The sequence below is a fragment of the Lactuca virosa genome, chromosome 7 (genome assembly GCF_052849685.1).
Source record: "Lactuca virosa cultivar CGN04683 chromosome 7, Lactuca_virosa_CGN04683_v6, whole genome shotgun sequence".
NCBI lineage: Eukaryota > Viridiplantae > Streptophyta > Magnoliopsida > Asterales > Asteraceae > Lactuca > Lactuca virosa.
Genome location: NC_136432.1, coordinates 71681453 through 71707116, shown reverse-complemented (window position 1 = coordinate 71707116; position 25664 = coordinate 71681453). Strand labels below are relative to the sequence as shown.

At 36.5% G+C, this 25664-nt stretch overlaps 1 protein-coding gene across 1 annotated transcript; it reads right to left on the bottom strand.

The window, feature by feature from the left end:
• Positions 1-18469: 18469 nt before the first annotated feature.
• Positions 18470-20958, bottom strand: LOC145124590 (phospholipid:diacylglycerol acyltransferase 1-like). The gene is made up of 4 exons (XM_079059997.1): positions 20407-20958; positions 19430-20258; positions 19091-19350; positions 18470-19007 (listed from the first exon to the last, which is right to left on the bottom strand). The coding sequence occupies exons 1-4, from the start codon at positions 20934-20936 to the stop codon at positions 18521-18523; spliced, it is 2106 nt and encodes a 701-aa protein (XP_078916123.1). The 5' UTR covers positions 20937-20958; the 3' UTR covers positions 18470-18520.
• Between the last annotated feature and the right edge of the window lie 4706 nt (positions 20959-25664).

Sequence of the window (25664 nt, the reverse complement as noted above, 5' to 3'; positions counted from 1 at the left end):
TAAATGAAAACTATGCTATTACATATTTCCTAGCAATCTATCATAACCCCTAAGTAGTAGCTCAAAAATCCGATCTTCGAACCATGCGAATGAAATCCATCTTCGCGATCAGATTCAACATACTCTTCTTTTAAGTTTCCTTCCCTTTGCTTGATCCTGCAAAACATCAAAATGCAACCTAGTCACATCATGTATAGGAATCAACACTTAGGAACTTAACAGAGTTAGATAGTGGACTTACCTGAAGCAGCGTCAAACTTTTCGATTCTTCCTTCTCTCAGATCTTTCAGGTAGTTAGGGCAGCTTCGCAACCAATGCCCTTTCTCTTGACAATAAAAACATATAGACTCTTTGGGAATGGTACACGGGACTATCACAGACTTAGCCTTTCCCTTTACCTTTTGGTCAACAGAGTTGACCAAGGCCGATCCCTTTCCATTGGGAAGAGAAAGCTTTTCTGGACTTCCAATGTTACCATTGTCAATGTCCATGGAAGTTTGAGAAATAGACCTTCCACCCAAATTTACTTTTCCAGTGCGCCAAAACATTTCTGATTCAGCTGCAACAAGAAAATAAGAAAGATCAATAAGGGTCATGTCGTGATCTGTCACATAGTAGTCCTTAATGAACTCACTATATGACTCAGGAAGTGACTGAAGAACCCAGTCAATAGCCAACTTCCTTGGGATAACGACACCCAACATTCTCAACCTGTCAATGTGTGACTTCATCTCTAAGACGTGATTACACACATGTCTTCCATCTTTATGTTTCATTGCGAGTAGGGCTTGAGTGATCTTGAACTTTTCAAGTCTTCGAGCTTGTGGTTTAGGAAGAATAATTGGAGGAGGTGGAGAAATAGAAGTATGATTTCCATGATCCAATCGCGGGACATCATCTTCATTAGGAAATCTTGTTCCAAGAGATTTAGGAAGATCATATTTGTCTGAACCAGACATCTACAATGGGAGAAATTCAAGTTAGTTGATTTAAGTCCTTAATAGAACACCCAATATGAAATATTAAGGCCAGGACCCAACACAATATTTTATAACTTGGAAGAGGGATGCCGTAATCCAAGCTACAAAATATTTGAAGGTAAGCGAATGACGATTCACCAATTTCCACCATGAAAAACGAAAGAAATTATTAGGTTTTAATTGGATTTGAAACTCCTAGATCTTTTGAGATTCATTGAACTTTTCAATGGCATGTTTAAATATCAATTGTGCCCTCTCAAGTTTGTGACTGGGATGCCGAGGATCACAAACAAGGTGTGAATAACCATGCAAATTAACTTGGTACTCTTAATGTTTATCACCTAATCGATGTGCCGGTTAACCGCACGCGCTCCACCGATCTATGATAAACCTTAAGCCACCCTTTGCCAACCTTGTTAAATCCAAGTTAGTGTGTCGGTTAACCACACACGCTCCACTAACGACTTAAGCAAGGTGCAAAGTGTAATTTCATGGGTTAGCACCAAATTCACATTTTCCTAAAGTAACTAAGATTGAGAATTTATAAAACATTTAGTTACTTTATAATAATCATTATACTTTTAATGAGAATTAAAGTCATTGTCCTACCCGTTCGGCTAACGACCCTCCACCAGTCAAGGAAGCGGTGGGTGAGAGTGGACACCCATTAAGCTGCCATTTTATAGGCAACGACCTTATACCTCCCTTATAGACCGGCTTCGTGAATGAGGCCTACTAACGGTCAGACTGACTTGCTCTTATATATATATATATATATATATATATATATATATATATATATATATATTATTAACTTATAATACTATAAAGTATAAGGGTTGAATTTTAACTTTTTAAAACTCTAGGGTTTGGAATTAAAGTGTGTATGAGACTTTACAAATTCCAAAACTTGAGGGAAAGTTTTGAACAATTCAAATTTTTTTTTCGATTTTCATAACTTATGAGTTTAATTAAGGTTTTAAAACTTTAATCAAGAGACTCTTGAACATCCATAAATTGAGGACAAGTTATGGAGTCCATAAAACTATTTATGAGAAAGACTCTTCAATTATGTAACCTATGAGTTTTTAATGGATCTTTAAAAGAAATGACTTTTGGTAATCCATAGCTTGAGGACAAATTATGGACTCCATTAAAAAAACATTTAGATCAAGAATTAACTAACAACCAATTTGCAAATAATTCCTATGATCTACCAAAACTCATAAGTGTATGAACAATCATATCAACAATTTCAAGAATCATATAAACACATATAAAACTTGAATTTTTTTTATAATAACCTTGAAATTGGTTTACCATAATCATTACCACATCAAAAAACAGGTTTCAAAAAAATAGTTTAGGGCAATGATCCTCATCCAATACCAAGCAAAACCCCGAAATTCTGCATACATGGGCATCACCACGTCGTGGTAAAGACTGCCACGTCGTGGTGAGCAGTCGGATGCAAAAAATGCATAATTTCAACTTTGGAAAAACATGTAGCATCAAGTATTATTGAAAACAAGCCTAGACTCTGATACCACTGATGTGGTTTTTGAGCATTCTAACACTCCTATGGTGTACATGCAACCCTAGAAACCTAGGATCTATGTTTTCTCTAATATACATGCAAATATGATTTTTCCAAGGTTCTCATCCTAACTAACATACAATGGAACAACTATACTACAAAGTCTAGTTAGATGGCATACCTTTTGATGGACCTTGAAGTCTTGAACCTTTAAGAGCTTAGTGCCCCAAGTGTTGCACCTCAAATGGTTCACACAACACCAAAAACCCTTGGAATAACTATAGAAGAAGAATACTTAGGTTCACTCTATAAAAATCAGCCCTGCCCTCTTTTTGTATATGCACTAGTGCCAATTTCATGAACTAGAGACCTCTCTATATAGTGTGGAGGATTAGGGTTACATTCATGTAAACCCTAATACCCATGACCTTTCATTTCCATAGGATCCATGGGTTAAAACTCCATGGACTATCCATGAAATCTTAGCCCAACCTAAATGAACTTGGCCCATCCTATATATAAATAAGAGTCCATATTTAATTAGTTCCTTTTGACCACTAAATTAAATCTAAATTAATTCTTGATCAATACTAATTAAATAATATGATTTCAAATTAATATATTAAAACTTATAATATATTAATATAAATCATAAGTATCCTTTTTCTCATTTTGTCTATCCAATTGTCCCGATGCCATGCAACCCAAATGGACAATGCTACTCTCGGGTCGAATACATATCAATAATAGTTATGGGCTTAGACATCTAATCCAAAAATATAAAGAGAGCAACTTTATGTCATTGGGGACCTAGAGAGGTCCATATCTGGAACCATATCCTTGTGATAAGTCCAGATCCGAGTTTGACTCCATTTTGCACCAAAAATGGCCATTTACTTCCAAGAAAAGGGATCTAAGCAACCAAAGATCAAGGTAACGACTTTATACCTCAAGATGATGTCCAATACAGAGTAGATGTCAGATCTACTGCTTCTCTCCTTGCTCCTTCTTCTTCAAGCTCTAAAATCCTTCACAAATACACCAAAATTGCTTACAAAAGCTCTTTCTCTCACTCAAGAAGGTGCAAGGTCCAACTAGGGTTTTCTCTGGCTAATAGGGTGGTAAGGGAGGCCACAAGAGGCGGATTATTCTCTTTAAATATGGTGCAAGCCCTAAAAATTAGGACTTCTCTCTACATCGCCTACTCGTCGAGTCGGGGCCTTCCGACTCGTCGAGTAGGATCCAAATCTCGCGTCCTCATAATAGTCCCTACTCGACGAGTTGGAGCACCCCAACTCGCCGAGTCCATGCACAAAACCCTAAAACTTAGATAAATTAAATAATACCTGGAACAAGTGTTACATGTTATGATGATTGTGTACCTTATGTATGATATCTTGGGATGAAATCTTAAGATCATATCTTGAGCCGAAGTGATTTCGTTTGTTATCTTGAGATTATGTCTCGGGATAATATCTTGGATACTTTGTTTAATATCTTGGGATGCCCCTGTTGTTTTAAATATTTGGTTTTGATCTTAGATCTGAATGTCTCTATCTTAGTGAACATGACCATGTTCTCGCCAATTGAAAATTAAATGATCACTAAATATCATGCTACATAATAAAAGGATATCAATAAACATGTTAAAAACAAAAGAATAATTCAAAAAAATAAAAAATATAAATAAATAACCAAACCCTTAGATGAACATGCCATTTACGGTGTACAACCTTCTAATGCACAAAATGTGCATCACCAGCTTGTACACCTTAGGTTGTTGTTGTCTTTTATCGTTTTCCTCAAATAGCTTTTGTTTCCTAAGAATAACTACTGTTTTTACTGTTTCCTTCAAATAACTACTATTTCCTAAGAGTAGTTATTGTTTCCATCGAATATACACCATTTCCTTCAAATAATTACTATTTAGTAAGAATAACTATTGTTTCCTTCGAATATCTACTGTTTCGTTCTTGGCTTTCAATTATTTTTTTGGATCGAACTATAGAATCAACCCAAATAACGTACATTTACATACATCTATATCACTATAATAGTTAGAAACAAACAAAAAAAAACTAAAAAAAAATTACGCTAACCGTAGGTGGGTTATGCCACCTACGGTGTACAAGCCACATTGTGCATTAACAGCTTGTACACCGTAGGTTACATACCACACCTACCGTTTCCGTAATTTTTTTTGTTTTTGCAAAAATTTGTACACAATGATAATAGATTTCATTATAAACAATATTTTTTTTTTGTCAAACTCTCCACTGCCTTCCTCTTCTGGACGTGCTCCAGATCAATCTCCCTCTCCCTAGCCCTGGCAATCATGGAATCCAAGGTAGGGCAAGCTGAAAAACTAACATGCTCCCGAATGTCAGCTCGTAGCATGTCATGGTAGCGGGTCCTCCTCATATCCTCATCTCCCGCATACTGGGGCACCAACAATGCCCTCTCCCGGAACTTGGCGGTGATCTCCGCCACAGTCTCCGTAGTCTGCCTCATATCCAAGAACTCCCTGGCCAGCCGCTGAAGCTCCACAGCTGGCGCAAACTCCACCCTGAATCTGGTCACAAAGTCTGACCAAGTCATAGCCTCAACAGCCGAGGCTCCCAATGAGTCACCAACAGACTCCCACCAATCTCTAGCCCTGTCTCGCAAGCATCCTGCTGCATATCTCACCTTCGACCCCTCTGGGCAGAAGCTCGTCAGCTGTGCAGACTCAATGTTTGCGATCCATCTCCTAGCAGCAATGGGGTCTTTCACCCCATGGAAATCTGACGCACCACTCCCTCGAAAGTCCTTGAAGGACAGTGTGCGCGTACCCACCTGGCTGGACGCCATATCACTCCTGAATGATCGGAGGCAATCCTCCATCAGCTCAACAATCCCCTCCTTGATCGACCCGAAGATGATAGGGGTCGACTCAAGGATACCTCTCGTGATCTCAGACGCGATGAACTCGCGCAACCCGTCATCAAACTGCTCGGACCCTGCACCCGAGCCCGATCCTGACCCCAATCCGGAACCTCCTGCTCCATGTCGTGTGGTCACCATGCTGAAAATACACACATAAATGTCAAGATCATATATATCCCCGAGAGGTCTACCACACTCTCCAAGGTTCCTGGGTCCGTCTAGGCCCTCCTTGATTCGGGTACGGGTCCTCTGCTTTCAGTAGTACGGGCCCATACTACCTTCCACATCTACCTGTACTTTCCTCAAGGATTGCTTCGACTTCACCAAGTCCCTATTACCGATACCCTTTCCACTGACCTCATCCTAGGCTTCCCTAGGGCACTCTCCGACCTACCCTCCACCATCAGCTGCACTAGGAGCCCCTACTACTTCCCCCTAACTAACTTGTAGATACTGTTACATATCCGCTCCTTAGTTAGTTGGAAATAGCCAGGACCCCCGTAGCACAAAGCAAGCAGCATTCGTGCATCGAGTAACCAAACCAGGCATAACCTATACAGGCCATCCTACTGCTGACAAACAGTCCTAGCATACAGCTCATACAACAGGCATATAAGGCATCCTCCTAGATCCTTAGCCCTAACTAGCATGCAATTATCAGAATTATATATCAGGCACACAAGGCTGTTGGATTAATGTCTAAGTCCATAACTATAATTGGTAAGACTTGACCCGACCCGGCATGGTCCATTTGGGTTGCATGGCATCATGCATTTGGATAGACTATAATGAGAGAAATAACACTTAAGGTTGGTTAATATATTATAAGTTCTAATATATTAATAAGGTTATTTAATTAGTATTGATCAAGAATTAATTTGGAATTAATTAAGTGATCAAAAGGAGACTAATTAAATATATGGGTTGATTGTGTAAATCATTCATTCTTATATATGTGGGCTTGTGATCCAAGATTCCTTATGTTGGACTAAGTCCATGGGGTGACCCATGGATACTCCATGGAGGTTAAAATCCATGGAGCATAAGGAATGGGTAAAGTTATGAGTTACATGGTGTAACCCTAATAGCCACCATATAAAAGAATCCCATGGCTCAAGAAATCGTGCACTAATGTGTGAGTGTGAGGGCTAGACGATTTCAAGGAGTGTTCAAGTTTCTCTCAAGTTATTCCAAGTGTATTTGGTGTTGTGTGAACCATTTGAGGTGTCACACTTGGGGCACTTGGCACTCAAGCTTCATGAAGACATTCTACATCAAAGAGGTATGTATTCTATCTTGTTATATTTATTATTTTGTATGCTAGATTAGGATAATACCTTGGATGTTCATAATTGTATGTATAATAGAGAAAACATAGATCCAAGGTATTTAGGGTTGCATGTACACTTAGGAGTGTTAGAATGCTCATAACCCAACAGTGGTATCAGAGCCTAAGCTTGTTTTCTTGTTATACTTGCAAAAGTAGCTGACAAATCGAGTTGGATGCATATATTCGATTGTTTTGGCTGGAATTGGACTAGGAACATTACCCTAAGATGGTTTTGGACTTATAAACTTGTTTTTGATGTGGTAATGTTCATGCTAATCCAATTTCTAAGATAATTGTCATAATTTCAAGATTTGTATTAGTTTGTATGTTCATGCTAATTTCTTGAAGATTGATGATTTGAATTATCTTGTTCTTATGAGGTTCTTAGATTAATAGAAAAGTTGTGTGAAATAGTTGTTTTCAATCCATTTTAATCTAAGAGTTGATTCCAAAGTGTGTTTTTGTAACTTGTCCTCAAGTTATATGAAAAGTCACATTTAAGAATCATAAAACTCATAAAAGTTGGCAAAGGTTACAAAATGAAGAGTCTAGTTCTAATTAAATGGTTTTATGACTCCATAACTTGTCCTCAAGTTATGGAGGTTCAAGAGTCTCTTCATTAAATTAAAAAAAAAGTGTAACCTTAATTAGTTCCATAAGTTACAATAAAAAAAGTTATTTTTTTTATTAATTAGTTTAAAGTCTTCCATAACTTGTCCTCAAGTTATGGAACTTGAAGAGTTTTTTTTTTTTTTTAATTAAAACTACTTTAAACTCATAAGTTATGGAATTAATTAGTTTTGAATAGTTTCAAAACTTGCCCTCAAGTTTTGGAATTTGAAAAGTTTTCACTTATGAATACTTTAATTCCAAGTTAGCCCTTAGAATTTTAAAAGTTAAAATTCAACCCTTATACTTTATAATATTATAAGTTAATAATATTTATATATATGTATAAGAGTAAAGTCAGTCTTACCGTTAGTAGGCCTCATTCACGAAGCCGGTCTATAAGAGGGGTATAAGGTTACTGCCTATAAAATGGCAGTTTAATGGGTGTCCACTCTCACCCACCGCTTCCTTGACTGGTGGAGGGTCGTTAGCCGAACGGGTAGGACAAGGACTATAATTCTCCTTTCATTAAAAGTATTAATGATAAATACTAAGTAACTAAACTCTTATTAATACCCAATCTTAGTTACTTAGGAAAATGTGAATTTGGTGCTAACCCATGAAATTACACTTTGCACTTTGCTTAAGTCGTTAGTGGAGCGTGTGTGGTTAACCGGCACACTAACCTGGACTTAACAAGGTAGGCAAAGGGTAACTTAATATTTATCATAGTATCGGTGGAGCGTGTGTGGTTAACCGGCACACTGATTAAGGGGTAAATATTAAGGGTACCAAGTATATTTGCATGGTTATTCACACCTTGTTTTGTGATCCTCGGCATCCCAGTCACAAAACCTGAAGGGCACACTCGAGATTGAAACATGCCTTTGAACAGTTCAATGAATCTCAACGATCTAGGACTTTCAAATCCAATTAAAACCTAATAAATTATTTCGTTTTTCATGGTGGAAATTGGTGAATCGTCATTCACCTACCTTCAAATATTTTATAGCTTGGATTACGGCATCCCTCTTCTAAGTTATAAAATAGTTTGTTGGGTCCTAGCCTTAATATTTCATATTGGGTGTCATATTAAGGACTTTAAATCAACTATCTTGAATATCTCCCAAAAAGATGTCTGGTCTAGACATTTATGATCTTCCCAAATCTCTTGAAACAAGCTTTCCTAAATGAAGATGATGTCCCATGGATATCATACTTCTTTCACCTCCTCCAATTATTCTCCCTAACCCACAAGTTCCTAAAAAGTTTAAGGTCACTCAAGCCCTATTGGCAAGGCAAGGTCTAGGTGTGATCACATCTTGGAGATGTAGTCACATATTGACAAGCCGGGAGAGTTGGGTGTCAAAGTCTTGAGAAAGTTGGTGGCTCAACTACCTTCTATGTCACATAGTGAGTTCTTTTGGGAATCCTATGAAACAGACTAAGACAAGACCCTTAATGATCTTATCTATTTGCTAAGATCAACTTCCTAAAACGCTATGGACATTGACAATGATGCCATTGGATATCCAGTAAAGCTCTCTCTTCCCAATGGAAAGGGATCGGCCATAGTCAACTCTGTTGACCCAATGGTAAAGAGAGAGGCGAAGTCTGAGATAGTCCCATTATCAAGGATCCATAGGTAACTATTGCCAAAGGAAGGGGCATTGGTTACGAAGCTGCCAAATTTACCTAAGGATGTTAAAGTCAATAAGTTTGGCTCTACTTCAGGTAAAGTCCATTGTCTAACTCTATTAAGTACATGCTGATTCTGATCGCGAAGATGGATTTTAATCGCATGGTTCGGTGATCAGAATTTTGGGCTATTACTTAAGAGTTATGATATTTATATTGCTTAGGAATAGATAACAACAAGGTTTTCATATGGATTGTAAGGATAAGTTTTTCCGCAAAGTTTTAAAATAAAAGAAAAAGGTTTTGATTTTATTTATTTTAAGTATCCTTACAATGGCATTTGTGAAAAGTTGTTGCTTATAAGATTCCATTGATAGCAATATTGGAAAAATGGATTTGATTCTTTCGGTTGTGGTAGTGTCTAATATTACCAAATAAGGAAAGATTCTCATCACCCAAGGTTCAATTGGACCGAAACTTGGAATCATGCAAGTTGTATAGTATGATGAATGAGAACTTTCAGCTTGGAAAATTAAGACTAATTCCTTATGTGAATAAGGAAAGGACTAAGGGATCGAGTACACATTCTTGTTCACTGGTCAAGTCCACCACAAAAGATCAAGAAGACTATTCGTCATGATTTACTTAAGTTCAGTAAATATGATTATACTTATAAGTTTAAGTATAAGTCTGTAGCATTGGAGAAGTTTCAATGTGAGACAGAACGAATAAGAAGAATCAAAGTATGGCAGAAAGATAAAAGTTTCTCAAATCTGAAAAGATGGGAGAGTACTTTAGTATCATGTTTATGATCATCTTAATGATTAAGATACCATATCACAATTGGTCCTCTAAAGTCATCTTAGTGCATTCTTATGACTAAGAAGAGGAGTCATGAATTGTTGAAATGGTTAAATCAAAAAGATGAGTCATACTTCGTTCCAAAACAATTCTTAGAGTCATACTCCAAGATTGTAACTTGAGTGACATATCTTAAAGAGGATTTGTTAACACTAGTCAAATGTAAGAGTAAAAGGTTATCTACTCTTGTACATTTGAAATTGGTAAGTTGTGATGTTTTCGATAAAACAGAGACCAACTTAGGCCAATTGTGTAAAGTGTTAGTCTTGATAAAGAATCTGCACTATCTGTTGAATATTTGACAAGGGAGTCTTATATGTCAAGAGGACAGTGGGAGTCTTAAAGCTCTTGAAAGTTTCAAGACTTAATCAAGAATAAAACCTAAAGTCCTTCACTAGCACACGACTTGAGGTTTATAACCTATCGTGTTGAAATTTTTGTGCCTATTCAAGTTGGCTTTGCATAGGAGTTCTGAGAGTTCTCAATTGGTTGCACAACTACTTGGAAGCAATGGCAGGCACCTGAGCTGCCAAATGGCAAGAATTTAAGATTGCACAAGTTTAATCAATATGAGTTTGGATTTATCACTAACCTTGTCTTGTGATTATGGTTTTGACAAATTCACATGGATAAGAACACATACACTATTAAATCTAAGTGTCATAAGGTTTCTCTCCGATTCATGAAAATGATGGTGAGGAAACACTTTCACTAAGTAGATTTTAGCTAGATAGCAATTGTGATATTTGCATTCTCAAAGTCGTTAGTGGAGCGTGTGTGGTTTACCGGCACACTAACATGGACTTGTGAGAAGTGGCAAAGGTCTAAACAATTGAGACTATGATTACGGCATCCCTTTTCATAGTTCTAAAATTGTTTAGACACACATGTGAGCTATCTAAGAGAGGTGTATGATTTTGATAAAGTTTTATCAAAACAATCTAGTATCAGAAATCTGAACTTTGGTAAGAAAGTCAGCTGATTTCTGAGTACATGTCAAAGCTAGTGGGAGCATAAGTGTTATGCTAATAATCATCATGTTAGTGGGAGCATGATAATTATGACAAAGGTTGCAAGTTAGCAATGTTAATTATAGAAAACAAAAGTTTCAATTCGTGAGGTTGCAGGGGTTGAAAAAGTTGTTTTGCTATAATTAAGGGAGAGGAAATTATACTTCATTTCAATTCTAAAAGCTTAGATTGAGATTTTAATCGTATTTAATCAAGGATATATATATGAATTTCATGTTAGAATGGCTCAACATAAGGAAATTCTATATATGGGTCCATTATTTGCGTTCTAAAATTCGATTATGATTACGGCATCCCTTTTCATAATCTGAATTTTGAGAACTTGGCAAATTGAAATGGAAATATTATAGCAAAAGACTGGTTTAGTCTTTATGTGAGACATCATGAATCGTGTCCCATATGCTTCGGATATAGGATCGATTACATGTGCTATATTCATCCTTTCTAAAATTTTCCAAATGCCTGGGGCATTATGAAGGGAAAAGGTCTAGAATTGGATATGACTAAAATGATTAAGCAATTGTCGAGGACAATCTAAGTTTTACCAAAGATTGGTTGCTCAAGGACAGTTGGAAGTATAATGTTAATTCTGGAAGGACCATATTGACATAATTTGTAAGGAGGAAACTCTTGTTCAGAAGTGATAGTCAAAATGGAATATGGAAATGTTTCAAAGTTAGAAATTATTCAATCTGTGTAAGATTAGGAAACTTAATGAAAGAAGGATGTTTCCAAGGAGCTGATCTCCTTTGGAATGCTCTGTAATGATTGTTGTCAAGTCTTTCTGACTTTGTGCATAATCATTAAGAGGATCAATGCATATAAGTTTAGAATCTAACAGATTTCAGTAAATGGCATGAATTTGGAATTCTTGCATTTGCAGTAAGGATTTGGGACTGTGAAAAGAGGATCATTGGAGTGATGTTCAATTGATCTATTTTACAAAGTAAAGATCATAGACAAACATAGTATGCATACTTGGTGTATGGCATGACTAGTGTTTAGAAAACATAGTGTACATGCTTGGAGCATGGGACAACTATTGTTTTAAATTCAAGTATAAAGTTGATAAAACCGAAACAATGAATAATGAGTAATCAGTATGGTGATAAATAAAAGTGTTTATTTATATTCATAGGGTTTGATACCATATTTGATTCATTTATTCTTGTGTTTCACTTTGCATGTTTTGACTTCCAGAATAACTAAGTCGCTCTTCCTGAATGATTAAGTTATTCAAACCATCCACAGTCGGTCATATGTTGGAAGTAGATATGAATCAAGACTGTCATGGGTTGGTTTGTAGAGGTCCAAGTTGGTGGACGAAGTGGTGCTACAACACTCATGAGTGCTCATAAGTTCTGAGTATTGGATTCAACCCGCGTTCATTTGAATCACTTCATGGATTTTATCACGAGTGATCATGAGACGATAATATCTTATATTCTTCAAACCTAGAGATATGAGTTGTTACTATGAGTTGGTTATACATTGATTGCACGAAAACGCATTGGTAACTCGATGTTATAAAACGTGCCTTTGTGTATGATTCAACAAGTAGTAGAACAAGCCATATGAGTCGAAGTTTATCCATTCCTTTTACCTTCGGGATAAAAGCGATATCTGTGGGTCCCTCGATGATTTAAAGATGATACATGTGAGTGCTTGGCCAAGCCAGGACTGATTTGATTTGTTCAATCAGTCAGTCATCATAAATCGGAAATCGGGAAACAACAACTGGATAAAGAGAATGATTGATAATCCATGTCTCAGTCCATATGATATCTAGAATGGAGGAATATATGATCCCTTATCTAATGGACAAGTCATTGACAAAGGTCAGAGTTCATCGACAAGGTCAGAGTTCGACAGAAGCTTTTGAGAGCTACGATTGCTGATCGGTTCCTGAAGTCATACGCGATAATAGTTTTAGACTTATCCAAGTGGGTGACTGTTGGATTAATGTCTAAGTCCATAACTATAATTGGTACGACTTGACCCGACCCGGCATGGTCCATTTGGGTTGCATGGCATCATGCATTTGGATAGACTATAATGAGAGAAATAACAGTTAAGGTTGATTAATATATTATAAGTTCTAATATATTAATAAGGTTATTTAATTAGTATTGATCAAGAATTAATTTGGAATTAATTAAGTGATCAAAAGGAGACTAATTAAATATATGGGTTGATTGTGTAAATCATTCATTCTTATATATGTGGGCTTGTGATCCAAGATTCCTTATGTTGGACTAAGTCCATGGGGTGACCCATGGATACTCCATGGAGGTTAAAATCCATGGAGCATAAGGAATGGGTAAAGTTATGAGTTACATGGTGTAACCCTAATAGCCACCATATAAAAGAATCCCATGGCTCAAGAAATCGTGCACTAATGTGTGAGTGTGAGGGCTAGACGATTTCAAGGAGTGTTCAAGTTTCTCTCAAGTTATTCCAAGTGTATTTGGTGTTGTGTGAACCATTTGAGGTGTCACACTTGGGGCACTAGGCACTCAAGCTTCATGAAGACATTCTACATCAAAGAGGTATGTATTCTATCTTGTTATATTTATTATTTTGTATGCTAGATTAGGATAATACCTTGGATGTTCATAATTGTATGTATAATAGAGAAAACATAGATCCAAGGTATTTAGGGTTGCATGTACACTTAGGAGTGTTAGAATGCTCATAACCTAACAAAGGCATCTTCCTAGATCCTCAGTCCTACTCTAGCTTGCAATTCTGAATCAAAGCCATATAGCATAACATAACATGTATGGGTATCTTGGGGAAAACTTACTTGAGCCCGGCCGGTCGCATGCATCACACACCTTGTCTTTCTTAAAATCCTTCCGTTTAGATTTTTAGAAAACCATTTTATTGTAAAAATCTTTTAGCCCCTCAGTTTGAGTCCAGACACCCCCGAGGGTGTGTCCGAATCCCTCAAACCAGGGCTCTGATACCAACTTGTAACATCCCAAAATTCAAGCCCAAAAATTTCATTCTTGATTAATTAATTCATAAAACATTCATTAGAAAATATTGTATAAACACGTCATTTCAAAAACCAAGTATCATGTTTGAAACCCATAACATAAACAAATGTCATATCAGAGTACAATCCCAGAAAACACCACGCGGAAAATCATATGTGTGTGTGATGCCATGCTACGCCGCCGGCTCCTTCCCCTTAGACGAAGAGGTACCTGAAACCAAAAACTGAAACCGTAAGCACAAAGCTTAGTGAGTTTCCCCATCATACCACATACCATACAATATCATCGGTATCTTTCAACCGGTAACCATTCATCGGTATCTTTCAACCGGTAACCATTCTTCGGTATCTTTCAACCGGTAACCCTTCATCGGTATCTTTCAACCGGTAACTGGGGACTATTCCACCCCCTGCTACTAGCATACAATACAAGATATAAGCATACAGTCAGGCATATCCGGGTACTACCCCTTGGTCCTAAGGACCCCTATCAGGGAAACTATCCCTATCAAGCACGTAACATATCATACAGATATAACTCATAACCAAACACATACCAGACCGAGATAATTATCACAAAGACAATCATCTACAAAATGCTCCTCATTGGTGGGCCGGCATTGTGGCCTTAGACCCACCCCTACTGGAAGGTAACTCACCTCGAAAAGTAGCTGCTGAAAGTCTGCTCGCTAGACGTCTGACTGCTGCACCGGTAATCCTCCGGCTATAAATCCATAAACATAGATTAGTCACTCATAAATACCCTTAGGTCAAATGACTGACCTACCCCTGGTCCAAGGTCAACTCCTTGGTCAAAGTCAACTTCCAGTTGACTGGACTCGCCGAGTCCTGGCACATACTCGCCGAGTCCCTTTCCCACCGTTCCAGTACAAAGTCATCAAGTCCCTTTTCCCACTCACTGAGTCACCCTAACTCGCTACTTGGAACGATAGACCAACTCGCGATCCGACTCGCCGAGTCCCTACGAGCAGATCTCCTACTCGCTTCCAAATCCTCACCAGAGCATCCATTTTGAGGATTTGGGTTTCTGGGACCATTGCTACACGTTAAATTGCTAATTCCACGTGCAGCTATGAAGGGTTGGACCCTTTACACTTAAACCCCTCTTAACTCAGTCACAGTTCATATGACTCACCGAGTTTGAAGAACAACTCGTCGAGTACCAGGCAATCTTCATAGGACTCGCCGAGTGGTTCATCCAACTCGTCGAGTCTAAGACCATCTTCATAGAACTCGCCGAGTGCACTTTGGCACTCGCCGAGTCCCTTCAAGCTTTCTCTCAAACAGACCAAATCTGAGACATGCAACGGTTCCAAACCATATATCTAAGCTCCTAGGACATGCTTATCACGTAAAGTTGCAAACTTTACGTGCATGCATGGCCTTATGAGCTTCAAAAGGCAATTCCAAGCTCTTTATGAGGTCAAACACTCAATAGGGACCTCAATCTCTTCAACCACAGAGACTTTACACTTCTAAAATGTCCATAAGGTCCGGATCTGAAGTCCTTTCAGAACATAGAGCATAAACACATGGAGTTTGGGGTTTTAGGGCTTGAAAACCACAAATTAGGGACAAAAAGGGGATCTAATGAACTAGTGATCAAGGTAGGAACTTTTCTACCTGAATAGAAGCTTCCCACAGTGTAGATTTCGGATCTACTTCCCCTTCTTGCACTCCTCAACCTTCTCCTTCTTCTTCTAAGCTCCAAACTTCCTTCACAAGGCCAAAATCACTCACAAGAACAATATGGGGGCTAGGGTTTCGCTCTACAGCTCTTCTGGAAGTGTTAGGGACAAGGGAGGCCGAGATAGAGCGTTTAAATAGGGTGCAAACCCCTGGATTAGGGTTTTTGTCCAGACAGCGGCTACTCGCCGAGTCCGGGACCCGACTCGGCGAGTCCACAACTTAAACCCCGTGCCCCTTCCCGCTTCTACTCGGCGAGTCGATCCTTTGACTCGCCGAGTCCAAGGCCAAAATGCAAAATGCTCAAAGAATTAAATAAAAGAATACGTACCAAGAACCAGGTGTTACATATGGGCTAATGGGCCTTCAAACAGTAGATGAACTCCGAAACAATAGCCCAATGTTCCAAAACCATATTTTTCATTTAAATCGGTTTTCACTGGACCGTAGATGACTTATTGAAACCGTAGTTTTCCCTATTTATCTACTGTTATTGGCTATTTTTGACTAAAGACTAATTTTTTGCTATAAAATGAAAAGTCATTAAAATGACTATTTTTATAATTCTCTTTTCTAAGTTTATATACATATAATACCTATATGTTGTATACATGGCTGTATGTTTTGCTGAGAACATGTAAAACATAAGTACTTAGAGTATCCACAATGCATAGTTCAATGAGAGAGTTGAATGAGGTGACATACCTAATTGACATTCAATGGATTAAACTTTATCATTATGGGATGTCATGTTGACATTCAATGGATATGGAGTTCAATGACCATTAAACTCTTCAATCGAAAAAAAAAAACCTTTTAACTATTAAATATATATTTCATTGAACTCTATTGAGTTCAATGCATTGTAAGAAAATTAATATAGAGTTGTATAGCAAGTAAAATGATAATTTTGTCAATCCATTAAACTCTAATAAGTGTAATGCAATTTTAGATGCTCTTACGAAGCAAAAATTGTCTCTTTGCTTAGCGATTTTCATTTTGTAGGTATAGTTGAATACTTGAATCTACTCAAATAATAACGGCGAAGAATAAATTGTGCCCGTGAATGTTTATCGTCCACTTACTTACTTGCGGTTCTAGTAGATATTTTATTAAAATCTAAAAAATAAATAAATAATACGATGATTTTATTGCACTTTATATAGTCATGGATAACTATTTCTTTTACCAAAAAAATAAATAAATAAATACTTCGAGTGTTTGTAGAAAAGAAATATGACGTAGTGTGCCACAGAGAATTGTTGGAGAAAACTAACAGACACGCAAACGAGAGTGGTCGGCCCTCCATATAAGCCAATGTGCATCTACTGTTCTTTTTATCTTTTGTGGAAATTTTCGTACATAGTCGATAAATATTATAATAAAATCGAGACTTTGATATAGTCAACTCTTTAGGAATTTTATTTAATCATTATATATATTTTTTGTCAATCTTAAATCGTATGTAACATTATAATAGTAATGCAACCATACGTACATTTATCAACTATAATACGTCATTTGGATTTTGGTCATTTTTAAAGATTGCACTTCTTAAGGTGTTTTATTTTAGTCATTTAAGCTATCATTAGTTATTGAATTTGTTTATATTTTTCATTAACCACTTCTACCGGTGATAATCGGTGTAAGTGACGTGACATGGAACGATGTCGTCAAGGTTATAATTAATCATTATGCTTTGATTTAGCTGCTATTAGTTACTAAACTTATTTAAAAATTTCATTTTAATCACTATAACCAATGGTAGCTCATAACTTAATAAGATGACCGATTTTTTTTTGCCATGATGGCTTATAGGTCAGCACCTAAGGAAATGCATGCAAAATCACCAACATGTCTACGTCTTGTTCTAGGAATACATATAAGGAAAGAATCAAGATGACATCAACGTTCTAGACATCATGCAAAGGATAGAGGATGTCAAAGTGGAACTAATTATTAACGATGATTGAGTGTGTTTCTTCTGACGACAAAATTGATGGGTGAAGGAGATAGAATTAGTCTTTTTAAGTCATCTAGATCATCCGAGTTAAAAAAGTTAAGGACTGCATGCGTAGAATATCCCAAAATCACACAAATCATTTGTATAATTTACTCTAAAATAATTAGCATGAGAGGTTTAGTTGCGGAGAAAAGAATATGAAAAAACAATATTTAGTTTTTTTTAATATATTATTTTCATAAATGATAAGAAAAAAAATGACTAAAATAATATTTTTAAACGAATTCAATGACTAATGATAACTTAAACAAAATATAATGACTAAAATAAAACATCTAGAAAAGTTCAAGGACTAAACGACATTGTTCCATGTTAACAAGTCACTTACACCAGCTATTACCGGATGGAGTGAATAAAATGAAAAAAATAAAAAAATGTTCAATAACTAATAATAGCTTAAAAGAAATATAATAACTAAAATATAATATCCAGAAAAGTTAAGTGACTAAAAACTACATGAATTCTTTAATAAACATTTTCCGTTTTATAACTATATAATTTACATATTTAATCTATAATAAAAGTAGATATATATATATATATATATATATATATATTTTTAAATTATATGTGAATCTTTTCAAAGAGTAGTAAACAAAACATAAGAAAATCCGCAACTAAATCAACAAGAAACGATAGAGAGAACTATGCAAAATTGACCATTTTGTAATTAGGCTTTACCCATTGCTCTTTCTGGTCCCACTATTAATTAACTATATATTGTTGTATAAGATTTTCTTTTCTTATTAAGTTTTTCAAAAGGACTATATACGAAAAATTAAAAACTTTTGTTTTGTTGTCTGTTTATTAAAATTCTTTTTGTACTTCACTAAACAATATCCAAATTTTATATCACCTACAAAATTTAAGTTGGGATTCTATAACTGTAACTTAATCCTTTCAGACCACTTGAAAATATCAGAATAAACCCGATCTCCTCCCAAATCTTTCCCATTAGCACCAGCCGCCACTCTTATAATATCCTCAATTAATGCAAAATTCCCCATTATATCAACATGGGCCCCACTCTGTGTCCCTCTCCCTTCTAGAAGCGTCGCAGGAGGCGCATGATCGTATTCTCGTACATATGTCTGAATTCCAGAAGGATTAAATCGTGTTTTCCCTCTCCACCCTTTTGCACACATAAATCCTGCACTTAAACTAGGAACTGTTTCATCTCCATCAACTGAAAAAACCCCACTTTTTAAACAACTCTCCTCAATTCCACCATCTGCAGATGTATCAATCTGGAATGGAATGTAGCATTGATCCGCTCCAGGGGTAAATTTGTAAATATACGCTCGTTCTGTCGCTAATCCCACTCCATACATCGCAAATATCTCCATCTCAGGTGCATCCGGTAATCTGCAATGTAATCCCTCGATCACATAAAGATTCAGTTTTTAAATTACAAAAGGGTAAAAAGGTAATTAGATTCATCACATCACCTGGTTTCCAAGGGATTGGACCAGTATTTATAATGTTGGTATTTTTGATCGTCTAAATTGTCAGCAATTCCATATGAATAATGAGCACTACCACGTTTCATCATTCTTGGAGCCACAAATTGTAAAAGATCCAAAACTGATTCCACTGTATAAACTTTGTAATCAAGAATTGCTTCAACTCCTGGGATTCCCATGTCATGATACTCATTCCATGCATCCCGACATGTTGTGTTTCCAAAGTTATACCCTTTTTTAGCATCCTACATATCCCAAAATTATATAACCTGTTTGCTGATTGAGTCAGATGAGATCTGATTAAGTTAGAAAAAAAAAAGTTACCTTGAAGTCAACACGGTCAATCTTTGATGAATGCAAAGCAGCAAACTCCTTTCCGAATGATATGATTCTTCCATAATTAACTTTTGAAGCATGAAAATTTCCTTTTTTGTTTTGATCTTTTGGAGGGAGAGTATCATTGGGTTTGACTTTCATGGTGGAACAATCATGGCCATGTTCAGGAGCCCAATCGAGTGTCCCCCAAATAGTATCCCCACCTTTTGGAATCAGTGACATTGTTGAATCCCATGTTCGTGTCATTCTCATTGCATGTTGTAAAGTTTGGAAACCGAATATATCTTTATCAAGAACACCAGGAGCAACAGCTCTAGCAACAGCAATGTCTTTTGCTTCAGCTGAAAACAAACCTGCAACTATCTTTGGAAGCCCTAACAATGGTCCACCGATGTTCATCACAACCTTTATGTGTTTAGCACACCAGTCGCCACCACCACCACCACCTAATGGTGGTGGTGCTTCAGCCCATTTCATGAAATGTAAGAAGTAGAGAGTGCCCATGGAATGTGGGATGACAACCACCTTTTCACCGCTTGTAGCCACCATGAGTTCTATATTGCTCTTCATCCTGCTTAGGGTTTGATCTCTTACCTCTGTGTTTTGAAAGGAGAGTCTCCAATCATAAGCTGCCATGTACATGTTCTTTTCTTCATATCCGATGCTAGCAAGATTGGCTATAAGAACAGCCCATACGAAATAGCCTGCAGCAAAGTAATCAGCTGCTACAAGTCCAGAAACAGGTCTGATTCTTATACCAGGTGGATCTAGCCCAGTTTCGTTGTCCAGTGACATGTGTTCTACCCAACACAATGGCCTGAATGAAACAAATGTTCCAATTAAACAAACAGTAATGTGATTACACTCGATTGATGAAGAAACGAAAAGGCAATGGTAGGGGTAATTGACTAATTGATTGAAGGTTGAAGATGTAAGATATAGAGTAGTGAGTATAGTAGATTTACCTCTTGTAGAGTTCGCCGAAGGTGCCACCCCAAAGCCTTTTTCTGAACAATCCATCCATACAGGGATGGCCTTCCCACAATTCAAGCCCACCGGTGACAATGCCGGGAACGAAAACCACCGGATGCTTGGCTTTCAATCCTTCTTTCTGCAATTTGACACCCGGCGGGTCGGGTATTTTCCCCGTTATAGCGGTGGTGACGTACTCCGGGAACGATGCCGGCATCGCATTGTATAGAAAAAGTAAAAACCACCAAATCGAACAAATAGATCCGATGAACCAACAACAACTGTCTATACATGACCAATTCTTCTTCTCCCTTTTTAATTTCTTAAGATTACTAGCATCATTGAAATCCTGGGATTTTTTCTCTTTCTCATTGTCTTTCTCCTTTTCTTTCTCTTTCGCTTTCTCTTTCTCTCGTTTCTGTTGGGCTTTCTTGCCAGTCTGAGGCTGAGACTGCTGCTCGGAAGGTGTTGGTTTCCGCGAGTCTCCTCCTCCTCCTCCTCCGCCCCTTCTCCGCCTGGCCATATGTTAATGGCGTGTGAATAAATATGGCGAGAAAAAGCTGTGAGATCAGCTCATTTATAGTTTTTGCCTTTAGGCAGAGTACACTTTTTATTAGTATTAGTTGATTAGTTGATTGATAGTTGATACATGTTACATAAATAAATACTCGTATTTGAATAAGCATTCAAGAATTAACCGGGTTAGTTACTTAGTTATGTTATACTTGAGATGGGCATATATAATGAATAATCGTTTATGGGTTTATTATTTTGAAAAAATGTCTAAAAAATAGTCACTTTTGTTAATTATTTGAAAGCAAATAGACAAAACTTTAGCTTCTTTCTAAAAATAACAACAAATTTCTAAAGTCATGTCTAAATGTGTGTGCGATAGGGAAGCAATACATATATACATATATACAACAATTTATAATACTAAAGTCAAGTCTAAATGTACTTCTCTTCGTGCTAATTCCTACAAGTTCATTTAGTTTAGATGCTTTAAAAGTCATGTGTAAGAGGGCTAAAGTCTTATACTTCTTCACTTTAGACCCTAGAATACATGTGAAAACACTCGTAGTATGGGTGGTTCGAAATAGTCATTAAAAGATCATACCATTTTTTTTTCGAACCACCTAAACAAATTGGTAAAATTTCAATAAAAACATAGCAATTAGATCAAGTCAAGATAACCGATCATGATGTGATGAGCGATTAGATCAAGTCAAGATAAAAACATAGCAATATCGAAAAACCTAAACAAATTGGTAAAATTTCAAAGTATCAATAATACTCACTTGCTTCATTCTTAGGCTAGGGCTTCGATTTTTGCTTGGAGTCGAATTGAGGAATGCAATTGGGATTCAATTTTTGCTACTTAGGCCAGTAGAAGATGAGAAGGATTGAAGGATTCAGTGATGGAAGCAGCGAAGCTAGGAAGTCGACATGATGTGATGAGCAAACATAGGAGGTCCTTGTGACCTCGTTTTTTTCCTGCCGATCGGATCAATCCAAGTCCAATTATCCAATAATCCAAATTCCATTGGACTATTTCTCCCTCCCTTTTTTTTGGGCTAAAATTAATAGGATTTAATTGAAAGTATTGTGCTACAAATTATTTGGGCTTGGTTGATCCAATAGAGTGACACTTTTTTTTTCGTAGTTGCCAATTTTTTCATGTACTTGCCTGGTTTTTACGTAGTGGTACAATAGGTAACAAAAATTTTGAAAAAAATTCTATTGCGTGCGGGAAAAAGCAGGTGTTGCCGTTAGGCATGAGAAGCATAATGAGTAATATCAACGTTAGATATTTTGAAACGTATACTTTATAAATTGTAACTGATTTGGTGATTATTTTGTGGTGACTTAATAATAAGCTGATTTGCTACCATTTTGTGTTAATTTATTATTGTGTTTCGTTTTGCATGTTTAGAACCACTCCCCGAGTATTAATTTACTCAAATCTCCACAGTCGATCATACTCTTGGAAGTTACTAGTGATTTAAGATTGTTATAGAGTATTAGCAGATTGTCTATGATAACTGGACATAACATAGAGACTATGACTAACACTCATGATTACTTAATGAGGACTTAAGTAATAGAACAACCCGCACTTAGAGATACTTCATGGATAAAGTCACGAGTAATTCTAAGATGATAATATCTCTTATTCATCAAACATAGATACATGAGATTTTTGCTTTACAAATATGTTATGCATTGGTCTGTTCCAACGTTGTTCGTAACTGTCAATAATACAAAGTATGTCCACACCTGACATAATGAGTAGACATAAACTATGTAGTAAAAGTTCATTTATTCCTTCTATCCTAATAGGAGAAGCGGTATCTGTAAGACCCTCGATGATTTGGTGCTGACATCTAAAGTGCTTGGTCGAGTCGTGACTGAAATTGATGTGATCAATTTAGTAGGTCTGATGTGGTTAGTAAAAATCTTTATCAGGAAACATAATTTTGAACACTGAGATTGATACTTATCAATGTCTCAGGTTCATATAGATATCTTATATAACAAAGGAATAATTGATTTCATATCTACGGGTTAAATCTTGATTTGATCAGAATTCGGCAGTCGTATTGGATGACATACTCTCTGTTAATTATAAGAAAGTATTAGATTTCGTATAGTTAATTACATGTCTAAGTGGTATACTGTTGGAAAGAATGTCCAAGCTCATAACTATTGGTAATATTTCTAATAAGAACAAGGTCCTTTTGGATTGCCTTTAAGACCCATTTAAGCAATGAAAAGACAAAAAAGGTTTAGGAGAAATTAGTTTATTAATTTATAATGTTTTGATAAATTAATTAGAAGTTAATTAATTATAAGGATTGATGTTAATTAATTAAAAGAATTTAATTAATAGAAACAATCTAGGGGCGAATTCAACAATAAGGCAATTGCTTTGGCTCTAAGGAACTAGGAGCCTATAAATCCAGCTAGGGATTAAACCCTAGAGGCTCCTAACCCTTAGAAATTCGGCCTCCCATTGATCTCCTTGAAGTAGACGAAAATAAACCCTTTTAAGGTTTATAGATTTTGGTTTTCCTCTCCCATCTCGTAGGGTTTGTGACATTGTTCAAGTGGTGTTCTTGGGTGTGATTCCATTAGAGGGATTCTACTTTGGATCCTTGGCATCCAAGAAAAGGTAGAAAGAACAAGATATCTAGTTAGAAGATTATTAACCAACAAAGAGGTATGTTTTTTCTTATTCATCGTGTAGTTGCAATTATAGAATGAATTGTAGGATCCTTTTAGGTTAGTTGAACATTTGACTAGAAAATTTGTTATATGCTTTCACTGTTATATTGTGACAACCCGAAATTTCTATCTTGTACAACCATTCAATTCAGTTAAAGTCAGACTTGTCTCTGCTAACTCTTAGCACTGTTTAGAGTCTGTTTGATCATTCTGAGCCTAGTTCATCAAAGGAACCAGTGTTTGGATTTGTCGGTTAAAGTTCCAAACCATCTAGCAAACCGTAAACCTCCTCAAAAGGAGCTTACGGTCAGGACCCTTGAGTTTACGGTCAGGGTGATCGTAAACTCCCTCCTATATGCATATTTCATGATAATTTTTGATCATTTCTTCCATTTCAAGCCTAGAATCTCGAAAACTCTTTCAAGTATCATAGGATCTTCTTGCAAATCCCCGAAAATGTAAGTGTTTCCTTCCCTTTTTGAGTTAATACACCTCTCCTTCTTGATTCACTTTTGAATTCATCCACAAATCTCATCTTTTGAGTCTAGATCTTCAAGATCCTCAAGAACATCAAGAACACTTAAGTGTTTTTGGGCCGAAAACACCCCCATTTGCCTCCAAATCGTAAGTACCATCCTCCTTTACATCTATCTAGTTACAATCCTTCATTATGGACTTAAGATCATCACTCTTTGCATGAACAAAAGAGTTTACGATCCTATGAATCTTCATAGACCGTAAACCCTTATAAAGGGTGTTCTTATAGCCTTTACCCTTCCTAAGGCTAAGGATGGTCCCTAGAATCCGATGCCTTTGAATGAAGCCCTTGAAAACCATCATTGTGCAAAGATTTGATGAGTTTACGATTGGATCTCCTTATACCGTGAACTCCATGACCGTAAGGTCATTAGACCGTGAACACTTTGACCGTAAACACATAGGACCGTAAACCATAGGACCATGAACACAATAGGACCGTAAACCATCTTGACCGTAAACAATTATGGTCATGCCTTTTGGACCGTAAACTCTATAGGGTGGCCATACACCCTAGTTATGCAATCTTATGTGATTGTATCCCTTCAATCTTAGAGTTTCTAGTCTATAGGGGTGTTACCCTTCTTAATTAGTTGTTTAGACACTAATTACATACACATATATGCCATTATATGTCATTTAGGACCCGTTGTGTCTCGGGAGTTCATTCGTGGAACTTCTCATCCTTACGCGCGTATTCGTTTGAATCACCCACATCAGGTGAGTTCATACCCCGTAATCAATCTTTTAAACTGCTTTAAATGCTTTTAAGGGGGCGAATACAAGTTGAACACAATGATAATTGTGTAATTGTTTGTTATAAACATTTTCAAAAAGATTACTTATGTCATTTATAAGTTGTCAAAACATTTCAAAAACTCTTTCAAGTTATGTTACTTTATAGTTTAACAAAACTCCGTTTTTAAAGTACCATCATAATTTAGTAGCAAAATGAGTCTTTTCAATAACAGTACAAGTAAAATACTAGTAAAACTATAAGGGGTATAGTTTAGGGGTTCAGTACATACTAAATACTAGAGCATACTATAAAGAGAAACAGGGAGGTAGAAACAATACACGATAACATAAAGAGAAACAAGGAGCTAGATACAATACTTCAGAGAGACATACTATACACTACATACTATATACTATACACTATACACTATAACAGAACGAACATACTAAGATGCTATAGCATGAGAACATACTAGATCTAATATACCATTGAATCACTAACTCATTGTTTGTAACAAAAGGTGATAGTTAAATTGGGTATATATGATCACATAACATTAATGTGAATTCTACACGACCTAGCAATTTGTTTGCATAAGTCGCGTTTGGTCCCCAGAATCTCTTGCAGGGAGAGCGTATAGTATGGGTACTATTCCTCACATTATGACCTTAATAAAACAAACATGTTTTAAGGTAATTAGTATTACAGAATGTCAATTCAAAAGACAACTGTGTACTTATAAATTCCCAT